At 40.2% G+C, this 13023-nt stretch overlaps 1 protein-coding gene across 5 annotated transcripts in view; it reads right to left on the bottom strand.

Annotated features, from left to right (window-relative positions):
• Positions 1-636: 636 nt before the first annotated feature.
• Positions 637-13023, bottom strand: part of PIP4K2A (phosphatidylinositol-5-phosphate 4-kinase type 2 alpha) — a 236183-nt gene continuing 223796 nt past the window's right edge. For 4 of the 5 annotated variants that reach the window (XM_050942294.1, XM_050942296.1, XM_050942298.1 and 1 more), the window contains 3 exons: positions 11698-11941; positions 5471-5574; positions 637-2905 (listed from right to left, as the gene is read on the bottom strand). In XM_050942294.1, coding sequence (XP_050798251.1) covers positions 2825-2905; positions 5471-5574; positions 11698-11941 — 429 coding nt within the window. In that variant the 3' untranslated portion in view covers positions 637-2824. The remainder of the gene's footprint in view (positions 2906-5470; positions 5575-11697; positions 11942-13023) is intronic. The other variant, XM_050942297.1, reaches the window with a different exon arrangement.

Here is a 13023-nt window from a genome sequence, read left to right as displayed (position 1 = left end):
CAGGTAAAAGGCTCATTATATTCTTATAGTTCCATGATAAATAAGGAAATTAAAACAATAAAGACTCCCAGTCAAAATGGAAGAAAGAGCAGTGTGAATTAGACTTGGGCTCTGGCATTGCCACCCCGAGACACAGCATAGGAAACATCATGTGCGGAAAGGTCTGACAATCAAAGCACTGTAATGCCAGAACACACAGGAGTTTTTTGGTCTACAAACTCCAGAATTATTCTAACCTGCTTCTGAGTACTTTTTAATAACTGATTTGGTTGGGGGTGTTACATTATTTATGTCAACCCGCTCTTTCAATAAGCCACCATGGAGGAAGTTTCAATTTTGTATTAAACCTTAATGTTACTCCATAGAATTGCTACTAACAAATCTGCATATTTGCTCTCAGAGCACAGGTTGGGTTACCTCAGAAATTACATTCAAGCACAAAGACAAAGCCAAAAACCTTCAAGCCAGTTGGAGAAAATATGGAAAAAAGAGGCTGTTAAGTCAAAGAAAAATATGAAACTGAAGATTTTTCATTAGATATACATATTTGAATAATACGTTTGCTTTAGTATCCAAAATTCAATCTACAAGTGATCAAAAGTGCGGTCGAAACAGAGGGACAAAGGATTAACCTAGTGAGTCATCAAAGTGCTTTATTTTATAAAGCCCTGCTCATGTCTGGAGTGTAGTCTTTGCTCTAGGAGATACAATGTGAATCTTCCTTACCCTGTCCAAATAAACAGTTTATCAGAAGTAACGAGTGACAGACTTTTGTTACAGACAAAAAGAATGCTTTGAGGTAAGCTTCTAAAAAGCATACACTAATTAGCCACAATTAATTATTTACTCAGATCATGTATGTGTACCTTAGTTTTTTACTTCAGGGCCTCTCTGCAGTCTCAACTTTAGGAGCCACAGTATACTTCAGAAAACAGAACATTCATGAAATGCCACAGTTAACTGGGGTCATGAAAAGGGGACAAAAAAATCAAGCCACACTATCAATGTATTTAAATACATACTATTCAGAAGCACACACATACATTACAGTGCTGTTAACATCCCTAAGTCAAGGGTAACAAAACCATGTTTTTAAAAAAAAAAAAGTACACAGCAATAGGGACGGTATTGCCTTTGGCTGCTGACGATTCAGTTCTGCTTTTTTAATAGGTTTCTCTGAAGTAAACACTACGTACATTATGCACAGTTGCAGTCTTAACAGCACTGACATTAAGTTACTGGAGAAGTCATCCTGGCACTCCTAGGTTTGTTAAGTTATAAGTTATGGTGGGAGTTTGTTTTCTAAATTGCCTATAAAAACAACTGTTTCAATGAAGAGCTTTAAAGGCACAGCTTTAGCACAGTGTATAAGTAGATAAACTTTAAGCATGTCTAATTTTGTGTCTCACTTTTTAAGCTTGGAACCTTTCAGAGGAAAAAAAACAGGAAAGAAAGAAAGTAAATACAGTATCATTGTTTAAAATTTTTAACAGGTTAAACATGATCAGCACAGTTTTAGGCAATATTTTATACAACCAAATTTGGGAAATACTAAAACAAGTCATTTAAGATGATAAAGAACATCTGAAAAAAACCCCTCAAAAACAACCTCTCTCAGTTTATTGTAAGAGAGACTCTACCATGGAGGTGAATGAGACATTACTGCAAGTTACACCTTGAGAGATGACAAAGATTACTTCATCTGTACTGCAAAATAACTTTACATGTAAACTTCAAAATCACATACTGTACACAAACACTGAAATTCAAAAGTATCCCTGTTTTCCTAATAATGTAAACAGTAAAATTCAGGATTGATTTTTAGAGGGATAATTTATAATAAAATACCACTGTTTAAACAGTACAATATAAGCATTTAAAATTCGGATTCTCATTAGATTATAGGAGAATGGAAATTTCGATCACTTTGCTCACCTTCCTGTGCTGGAAGATGAGGTTACTATTGCCCAAAGCTATGCACTTCTTCAAATAAACCTTTTTCCCCCTGTAGCATTATTAGCTCATATATTGCAAGAATATAACAGTATAACAATGAAAAAAACTTCAGGTAATAAAAGTGAAATAAGCAGGTTTTTCCCCTGACATAAATTCGCTATAGCAAAAACATATATGCAGCATGAATATGGCATTATCTCTTTGTAAAACAAGAGACATTAGCTCTTGGACTCTTGGGAGTCTGGTCTTCCTGATGCAATGTGCTAATAAAAAAAAAAAAAGCAATGGAGCTAACAGAAAAGCTTCCAGCACCAAGGATTTAATGTTGCTGCTGTTTTTAAGGAGTGCCAGCGTGCAGGGTCTAAGTGTAACATTCGCAGTAAAGGTTTTATTATTATTATCATCATCATTATTATTATCATCATGAATACTGTCTTGCATCCTTTCATTCAAAATATAAACTGATCCACAGTTTACAATTTGATACCAATATTGTAGATTTAACATGCATTTACTCCTCTCCCACCCTCACACCTCTGCTCATTCATTCCATTTCAGCTAGTAGCATCAGAGTGTTGCCATTTCAGTGCACTCTGAGTAAAGCTGATCTTCTCAATTCATTAATTAATTTATATATATATTTTTTGCACACATAAAAAAGTCAGAAATAGCTAGAACTATGCTGGGAATATCAGGCAGCTGTTAAAGCGAGTATTCCACCCCAAATTAGTCATCTTTACCAGCAGATGTAAACAAGGGGGTTGGCTTTCTGCAAGATGAGACTTCTCTGAGTTCCTTTCTTTTCCCTACACTTGTAGCCACCGATGCTGTCCCCAGGTCTGGTGTCTGTCCTATGTAACATGATAGGTTACGTCAAGATATTGGCGATAAAGTCCAAGAAGCGCTTTGAATACTGTTCAGGGTTAACGGTTGAAATCTCTGCACCTGCCTATACAGGGGAGAAGTAAAAAGGAGAAGAAAAGCAGTCTTAATCGAATATTTTTGTATGGAAACCATTACTTAAAACTCCCTTGCAATTTTCAGTCCCCAGGCCTGAATCTGCAAACAGGATCGCAGACAAAGGTAATTAATTACTCCCATGCAGAATCCCATGGAACTCCAAGTGGTTTGGCACTGGAGTAACTGTACTCACTGCCATGACTGCAGGAGCAATCCCCTCCTTTTAAAAGTGTAACATTCTCTCTACCCTAACTGACCCTCCGAAACTTTTAAGCTCCCTTGTAATTTCTAGCATTTAATTACCAAGATACAGACAGAATCATCAGGTTTTCTTCGAACAGGTATCTTCAGATGGACGATAACTCCAGATTAGGACAGACATCTAGTAATCACTGTTTGTTAATATATGTCAATCGGATAGGTTATATTATCTTGAAAAGGCAAATCAGACTATTTTTGGATTGGCTGACAACAATAACTAGTAATTTTGCACTTCTGTATAAGCTAAACTGAAGCCAATGGCAAAACTCCCATTGATTTCAATGGGACCAGGATTTCACCCACAGTAGTTTTCATCTCAGGTTCTCAAAGTCCTTGACATATATGGAGAAAACTTGAGGCAGTGAATGGAAAGAATCTCATTGACTTCAATAAAAGCTGGATCAGGACTTGAGCAGTAAAATTGAATACACATTAAATGCTGTCCAATGAAGAAAGTAAAAACCCCTTCAAATAGAGAAAAATAAATTTCCTAATCTCTTTTAGTTAGTTATTGTAATCCTAGGCATTGCTTACAACAATAGTAGATAAAATATTTCAGAGAGAAGCGAGTGGGTTTTTTAAAAGAGGATTCAATTTAAACTTTGTTAGTAATCATCAGCTGATTGTACAAGGGCTGCCTCCACATTCAGCTTCTTTATAGTGTATGACAGAAATGACCTTTATAAATTAATTACTGCGATTTATTGCTGAGAATTTGAAAGCAACTGATACTAATCAACAACGACGTTCTCCAGTATTTGTTTAAAAAAAGGATAGCTAAGGGCCCGATACTGCAAATACTTACTGTATGTGTGCATTTTTACTCACAAGAGCAGTCTCACTGAGTAGTCAATGTGACTGCTCAGCTGGATAAAGTTACTCATGTTTACAGGATCAATCCCTAAAATGGTGGCCCACAATGACAGAATCATAGAGATGTAGGGCTGGAAGGGACCTTGGGAAGTCATCAAGTCCAGCTCCCTGCCCTGATGCAGGATCAAGGAAACACAGACCATCCTTCACAGAAAGAATAGGAGTACTTATGGCACCTTAAAGACTAACAAATGTATTTGAGCATAAGCGTTTGTGGGCTACAGCCCACTTCTTTGGATGCACAGAATGGAACAGATATAGATACATATCTCTCCTCACTATATATTCCATTCTGTGCATCTGAAGAAGTGAGCTGTAGCCCACGAAAGCTTATGCTCAAATACATTTGTTAGTTTCTAAGGTGCCACAAGTACTCCTGTTCTTTTTGCGGAAACAGACTAACACGGCTGCTACTCTGAAACCTGTCATCCTTCACAGGTGTTTGTCCAACCTGTTTTTAAAAACTTCCAGTGGTGGGGATTCCACAACCTCCCTTGAAAGCTTATTCCAGAGCTTAACTACCTTTATAGTCAAATAGTGATAGTCATACTGCCTTCTCTGTATTTACAACGCATATCCTTCAGACAAGGGATTTTAAGGTAGTGAAGCAATACATCTGAGTTTTTATGCTTTTTTTCCCCCCCAAACTGTATTTTACTAAAAGCCTTACAAAGTAAATCATATTATACAATTTGGAGTAAACTCTCAGCAGATTCGGCCAACAAATGCACAACATAGTCATTATGTTCTTTAACTTCTAGGTAAAACCACTGCTCAAATCACCAAAATATTAAAGGGTTAGGCTATCTTTTGGCAAAGATGTGCCTTGCGCTATTGAGCATTTGCAATAGTAAGAGGCTATTCAGCTTCTGAGAGTTGCTCTTTAACTTGGTTACTAAGTTTTAAGTGTTGGCTATTTGGAAAAATAATTCAGTACACTATAAATGATGTATTTATCTGCAACTGGCATAGTATTTTTGAGATTCTTTCCTAATACAATCACAGGGTGAAAAAGAGTTTTCACTCTGTGGGACTTTGAGAGGACACTCTAGCCTACATCCAAAGCCACTGTGATAAATACTTGCCACATTCTGCAATGGATATATTCAGGTGTTTATTGCTATAAACCCAATTTTAAAAAGTCTCACAATATCTAGAAATGATATAATGATGCAGCATATATTATAGTGTTCACCAATAATGAACACGGCTTGTGAGGGTAGGAAAGCATTTTCACTCTTAATATTTAACTTGTAACAATCAATCACAATTATTTAAATATTTAATTAACAAAATTAAAAAGAAAACTTGACTTATTTTGCATCCTTCCATAAATCCCCAAAACTATGCCACAGAAGGGCATTCAATAGCAAATATTCAGAAGCAGCAATGGAATTAGAGAAAACAAACAGATACTTACACCGTGTTTAACAGTTTTTGCAGCATGGGCAGCTTTCTTTTTTGCATCATAATGAGTAAGAATGTCAATAATGGCCATAAAGTATACCTCCTTCCTAGGTGCATCTGCAGAATGACAAACGTATTGCCGTCAGAATGACTTTACAAGTGTTTTAATCTAGAGTCCTTCTTTTGACAGGTGACTAAAATGAAGTCAATCTTCAGGAAAGGGAGAGGCTGAATTCAGTCAGAGCTTTAGGTGTGTCATAAACAGAGAGCTAAGGGTTAACGTCTCTTTCACCTGGAAAGAAGTATCTGAAACACCTGACCAGAGGACCAGTCAGGAAACAGGATTTTTTCAACTCTGGGTGGAGGGTTTTTTGTGTGTGAGTCCTTTGTTCTGGGTTTTCTGCCTGCACTCTCTCGGCTATGAGGGGGTTTCTATTTCCTGCTTTCTAATCTTCTGTTTCCAAGTTGTGAGTACAGAGATCATAAAAACAATAACCCCTATTGTTTTTATGATCTCTGTACTCACAACTTGGAAACAGAAGATTAGAAAGCAGGAAATAGAAACCCCCTCATAGCCGAGAGAGTGCAGGCAGAAAACCCAGAACAAAGGACTCACACACAAAAAACCCTCCACCCAGAGTTGAAAAAATCCTGTTTCCTGATTGGTCCTCTGGTCAGGTGTTTCAGATATTTCTTTCCAGGTGAAAGAGACGTTAACCCTTAGCTATCTGTTTATGACACGCCCCCCAAATTGCAGACAGTGGGGAAGCTCACTGGCGGCGATTTCCTCCTAGAACTTTAAAATAAACAGATTAATACAACACAAGCACCTTTACATATACCACTAAGTATATAACTAACAGACTTCTACAGTTTAAGAACACTTTTTAACTACTGGATTCTGGGAAACTCTCACGGGAGAGTGCATTAGCTACTTTGTTAGAAGCTCCTGAGATGTGCTGAATTTGAAAATCAAAATATTGGAGAGCTAAACTTCAACGAAGAAGTTTCTTGTTGTTTTCCTTGGCAGTATGAAGCCACTTTAGTGCAGCATGGTCCCTGCCAGGAAATTAGATCCTGAATCTGTAAGGATGTCAGAGGGCCAACCTACCCTGGCAAAAATGTCTGTTAGGGCCAGGCACACAGTGTTAGCCCTGGTGTTGCCTAGAGCTACAGCTTCCGGCCATCGGGTAGCAAAGTCCACGAAAGTCAGTACGTACTGCTTTCCCCTGGGCGTCTTTTTTGGGAAAGGACCCAGAATATCCACAGCTACTTGCTGAAATGGGACCTCAATTATGGGAAGTGGCTGGAGAGGGGCCTTGACCTGGTCTTGGGGTTTTCCCACTCTTTGGCATACCTCACAAGACAGGACATACTTGGCAATGTCCTTGCCCATCCCCTCCCAGTGGAAAGACTTCCCCAACCAGTCCTTGGTTCTGTTCACCCCAGCATGGCCACTGGGATGATCATGGGCTAAGCTTAAGAGCTTCCCCCGGTATTTAGTTGGAACCACCAACTGTTTTTGCAGCTGCCATTCTTCCCGGTGTCCACCAGAAAGAATCTCCTTGTATAAAAGTCCTTGGTCTATAACAAACCGGGATCGATTAGAAGAGCTGAGAGGCGGTGGGGTGCTCCGTGCCGCCGCTCAAGCTTTCTGAAGGCTGTCATCTGCTTCCTGCTCAGTCTGGAACTGTTCCCTTGAGGCTGGGGTCACCAGTTCTTCCTCAGACTGTGGACTTGGGCTTGGTCCCTCTGGAAGCGATGTAGGTGATGGGGTTGTTTCCGTTGCTGGTGAACCGCTCTCCGCTGGTGCACCTGAGGGTATTTCAGGCTTTGGCTGAGCCTTTTGGGTATGGCTGTCTGTTGCTTCTGCCAGTTCTGGCTCGCTGGCGCCCTCTGGCATTGAGTTTGAAGACGTGGTTGCACTTGCTGGTGCTGGTTGCTGTTCCAGTTCCGGGCCTGGGACTGGAGGTGCTGTGGCTGTTTCAGTGGTTGGCATGGAATCCGGGTCCACTACCTCTGTCTGGGTCTCTGGTAACACAGACGGGGCATCTGTGGACGGCTCAGGAACAGGAATGGGTCTGGAAGCTTGCCTGGTTTGGCTACGTGTAACCATTCCCACTCGCTTGGCCCGCTTCACCTGGTTGGCCAAGTCTTCCCCCAGTAGCATGGGGATAGGATAATTGTCATAGACTGCAAAAGTCCACATTCCTGACCAGCCTTTGTACTGGACAGGCAGTTCACCTGTAGGCAAGTCTACAGCTTGTGACATGAAGGGGTAAATTGTCACTTGGGCCTTTGGGTTGATGAATTTGGGGTCTACGAAGGATTGGTGGATAGCTGACACTTGTGCCCCCGTGTCTCTCCACGCAGTAACCTTTTTTCCGCCCACTCTCAATTTTTCCCTTCGCTCCAAGGGTATTTGAGAGGCATCTGGGCCTGGGGATCTTTGGTGTGATGGTGGTGTAATGAACTGCACTCGGATGGCGTTCTTTGGACAGTTGGCCTTGATATGTCCCAGTTCATTACACTTAAAGCATCTTCCATCTGATGGGTCACTGGGTTGAGGTGGGTTACTGGAGACTGGTGAGGTGGAAGAATAGTGTGTCTGTGGCTTTACTTGGGTTGTATGTGGGGTCTTTGGCTGTCCTCGGTTGTAGGGCTTATGGTCGGTGTGCCCCCTGGGGTATTCGTTCCCCTTGACAGTAGCTTTCTTGCTTTCTGCCACTTCCATCCATCTGGCTCCAATCTCCCCCGCCTCAGCGAGATTTTTGGGTTTTCCATCTTGTATGTACCGTGTTATGTCCTCAGGAACACCATCCAAGAACTGCTCCACTTGTATGAGGAGGTGCAGTTCTTCCAAGATTTTAACATTGTGTCCTGATATCCAGGCCTCTCAATTTTTCCCAATGTAGTAGGCATGTTTGGGAAATGACACATCTGGTTTCCACTTTTGGGTTCTGAAACGCCGACGGGCATGATCCGGGATTATCCCCATTCTGTATCTGGCCTTGGTTTGAAAAAGTTTATAGTCGTTCATGTTTTCCTTAGGCATTTCAGCTGCCACCTCTGCTAAAGGTCCACTGAGCTGTGGCCTCAATTCAACCATGTACGGGTCTTCAGGGATGCTGTACCCAAGACAGGCTCTTTCGAAATTTTCCAAGAGGGCCTCGGTGTCATCACCTGCCTTGTAGGTGGGAAATTTCCTGTGCTGTGGAACCATAATTGGCGAAGGGTTGTTAGGATTGGCTGGCGCATGCAGCCCAGCTTGCGCTAAGTCCAGTTCATGTTTTCTCTGTTTTTCCTTCTCTTCATTTTCTTTTTGTTGTTTTTCCATGTCTCGGCGGTGGGCCACCTCTTCTTCTTCTAGTTTTCTGTGGTGGGCTGCATTTCTGGCTTCTTGTTCTCTTTTATGGGCTGCCTGTTTGATCTGTTCTTCTCTTTCTTTCATTTCCATTTCTTTTTGTTTTATTTCTAGTTCCTGTTTGTTTTTTTCCATCTGTCGCCTGTGCTCGGCGTCTTTGATTTGTTCTTCGGCCTCCATTTTTGTCTTGTTAGGCATGGTTCCTGTTTTCTTGTGTTGGGATGCCCTCTGGTGTTTATCTTCTGAACTGCAGGCTCTGTTGCCTCCTGGGGTCTGACTCACAAAACAGTCTTCCATATGAGATTTTCCCTTTCTTTCTCTAGCTAATCTTTTCAATGTAAAGTAAACCAGAAAACCACTTTATTTGCATGAGTATAGTGCTGGTATCTGCCTCCTAATGGGAGTGCTATTGTGTGACAAAAGACCCGTAACAGCTCCTTAATGGTTTCTTGTTTAATATGCAAGCCACAACTGCCAGAGAGAGCAGAAAAAAAATTCTCTCTGGTTCCCTTTTAAAACCAAACTGTTTCTCTCTGCTACAAAGCCCCTAGCAGAGAAAAGAAAAATATAATATTCCTACTGGCTTCTGGATTGTATCTATCCCACCACTGCCACCATGTCATAACCTAGTCCCAGATTTGGACCTTAGCGTCCAAAATATGGGGGTTAGCATGAAAACCTCCAAGCTTAGTTACCAGCTTGGACCTGGTAAAGCTGCCACCACCCAAAAAATTAGAGTGTTTTGGGGCACTCTGGTCCCCCCAAAAACCTTGCCTGGGGACCCCAAGACCCAAATCCCTTGAGTCTCACAACAAAGGGAAATAAACCTTTCCCCTTCCCCCCTCCAGGTGTTCCTGGAGAGATACACAGAAGCAAACTCCGTGAATCTAAACAGAGGGAGTCCACCCTCTCTATTTCCAGTCCTGGAAACACAAGCACTTCCCTCTTCACCCAGAGGGAATGCAAAGTCAAGCTAGTAAATTTAACACACACAGATTTTCCCCTGACTTCTTCCTCCCACCAATTCCCTGGTGAGCACAGACTCAATTCCCTGGAGTCCCCACTAAGAAAAACTCCAACAGGTCTTAAAAAGAAAGCTTTATATAAAAAGAAAGAAAAAGTACATACAAATGGTCTCTCTGTATTAAGGTGACAAATACAGGGTTATTTGCTTAAAAGAATATTGAATAAACAGCCTTATTCAAAAAGAATACAATTCAAAGCACTCCAGCAACTATAGACATGTAAATACAAAAGAAAAAAACAATAACCCCTATTGTTTTTATGATCTCTGTACTCACAACTTGGAAACAGAAGATTAGAAAGCAGGAAATAGAAACCCCCTCATAGCCGAGAGTGTGCAGGCAGAAAACCCAGAACAAAGGACTCACACACAGAAAACCCTCCACCCAGAGTTGAAAAAATCCTGTTTCCTGATTGAGTTTTTCTTTAGTGGGGGACTCCAGGGAATTGAGTCTGTGCTCACCAGGGAATTGGTGGGAGGAAGAAGTCAGGGGGAAATCTGTGTGTGTTAAATTTACTAGCCTGACTTTGCATTCCCTCTGGGTGAAGAGGGAAGTGCTTGTGTTTCCAGGACTGGAAACAGAGAGGGTGGACTCCCTCTGTTTAGATTCACGGAGTTTGCTTCTGTGTATCTCTCCAGGAACACCTGGAGGGGGGAAGGGAAAAGGTTTATTTCCCTTTGTTGTGAGACTCAAGGGATTTGGGTCTTGGGGTCCCCAGGGAAGGTTTTTGGGGGGGACCAGAGTGCCCCAAAACACTCTAATTTTTTGGGTGGTGGCAGCTTTACCAGGTCCAAGCTGGTAACTAAGCTTGGAGGTTTTCATGCTAACCCCCATATTTTGGACACTAAGGTCCAAATCTGGGACTAGGTGTTTAAACAGTTTAAGTTCAGCCCCCACCCCCACCCTTTTTTTTTTTAATAGTTTAGCTGCATTCATACATATGAAATAAAAGATAATGCAAAGTGCAACATTAGAAGACATAAGTCAGTATTCCTTGTTAAAACCAACATGTATTTTCATTGCATCCATAATTATTTCTGGGATATAAATATAGAAAAATGGCCAAATACATACAGCATATATTTTGTAGACAGTGCTTGTGTTTCAACAATTAAGATCACATTTCATTTATGAATGGTAGAAAAATGGATTTACCAATACGTTTACAAAGCAGGGCCTTGATGGAAAGCAGATACTTTGTCTGCCTTGAACAATCCATGGTAACTTTAAATAGAAAGCATTCCTGCTCAGTGGTATGGACTACCTTAAAGCTCACTTGCTTTTTATGCAAAACAAACAGTCTTCCATATGAGATTTTCTTATTAGTATTAAAAAACTGGGCTCAAAGTCTACAAATATTTTTAGACGTAATAAAGACTTTGAGATATAGGTCAAAGCAGCGATTTGCTCCTTTTTCTGAACCACTGCTAAGAGTATTGGCTTATCGACCTGTGTAAAAAACAGTAAATGTACAGCAAACAGATTTGCACCCAATAAAGGAGCTTTTCTCCTGGATTCTAAGAATCCCGTATCTCCACACAGGATGCCACACTGTAAACAGCTGCGCAAGTACATTAGCTGCTTGAGATGTAGGTAAACTGTTTTACTGCATTTCCAGACATTACAATAGTGAAGAAATAAATTATATTAAGTATCAAAGCCAAGCAATATAAGTGCCTTCAACTTTCTGTTGCACCAAAAATGAACTAATTTCAACTAATTTCCTTTTCTACAGAATGGATTATATTGTGCAATAAAATTTTGCCTTTATATTGTTATGAAGGCTTTGAGTTTTTGATTCAAGAATAAAACCATCTCATACATAAAAATATTCACAGCAATACGGCTTACTTTCATGGCATTTTATTCCATAAACATCAATGGCTGGATCAAATTCCCCTGGAGCCAAAGGCTGTGAGCTGTTCAGTGTATTTCCTGGACTGTCTGGAGGCGTTCCAATAGGGTGGGTCCCATCACTTTCCCCTTCATCTTCTCCATCATTTTCCTCACACTCTACCTCTTCCTGTTCAGCTCTCTCAACATCATGAATTCCAAGCAGCAAGCTGTAGTCCATGAGTTTTAACTGAGCAAGGAACTAGAAGGTGATAATAAGCAATGTCAATATCACAGTGAAGTCTTAGATCTGACTGTGAACATAAGGAAGTATGTAAAAATGCATGTCTACAAAGAAGAGCAAATATCTCTAAGAGAGGGTGGCTGGGATGGGGACTAAGACTGGATTTAAAATAAGGGATATCTTCAGGACTGTTGTGACAAATACAGAGGGGACAACCTAAAGTGTGGGAAGAGGCAGTGGGAATAGACGAAAATGTCCATTTTAAATCAGGATGGATAAAAATCAATGATTTAAAAAAATCAGATTTTTTTGATAAAATGCTTTTTGAGGAAAAAATTTATCTAAAGATAGTTTTAATTAAGATACATTATAGCTCAAAGATATCTCATCATGGACTAGGGATTAAAAATTCTAATTCTATAGTATGAGACAATATATTCATGTAATGTTTAGGGTAAGTTTTGTAAATGAGTTCCAACAGTTCATGGATTAGGGACCCAATCTTATGGAGTTCCAGAGGCTTCTGTGTAGATTTTTTAGGTTAATCTTTCTATCTATCCAATGGGACTCAGTGCTCAGTCTAGAAGCACCAAAGATGCTTAGTTTTGTGGTTCCCAAACTGTGGATGTATCTCTCCAGAGGTAACATGCTTGTTAACAGCAAAAATGTTTTCAAATAAATAATATATAGAGGTGAGAAATAACAGACCTCAACTCTATTGTCCCTCTGCAAATTTGTGTACAAAAGTCAATCCCTTATCTCTCTCTAAAAGTGCAAAGTGTCAAAAAGTTCAATGAATAGAAGATTGTTGGGGGCGTAATAGATCTGGACAACGAGAAGAAGTCTGGAGATAAATGTGAGACGTGAGGGACATATGCTTGTTTTATTAAAATATCATATGTTTGATGTTGAAGAAAAATATCCAGAATACTTATGTTGTTGTTTTAGTTAACTAAAACAATTTAAATGTCTGTCTGGTGATGTTCTCCTAATACAGCATGGCAAGAAAATCGTCCAAATATTAATGATTAGCCTGTTGAATTGGAGATAGCTCACCTCCCAGTAACTTTGTAAATATCTGCTTCAATTACCTTTGGTAA

Source organism: Gopherus flavomarginatus, chromosome 2, assembly GCF_025201925.1.
Source record: "Gopherus flavomarginatus isolate rGopFla2 chromosome 2, rGopFla2.mat.asm, whole genome shotgun sequence".
NCBI classification, from domain to species: Eukaryota; Metazoa; Chordata; order Testudines; family Testudinidae; genus Gopherus; species Gopherus flavomarginatus.
Note: the sequence above shows the minus strand (reverse complement) of the source record. Positions and strands in the feature narration are given on the sequence as shown.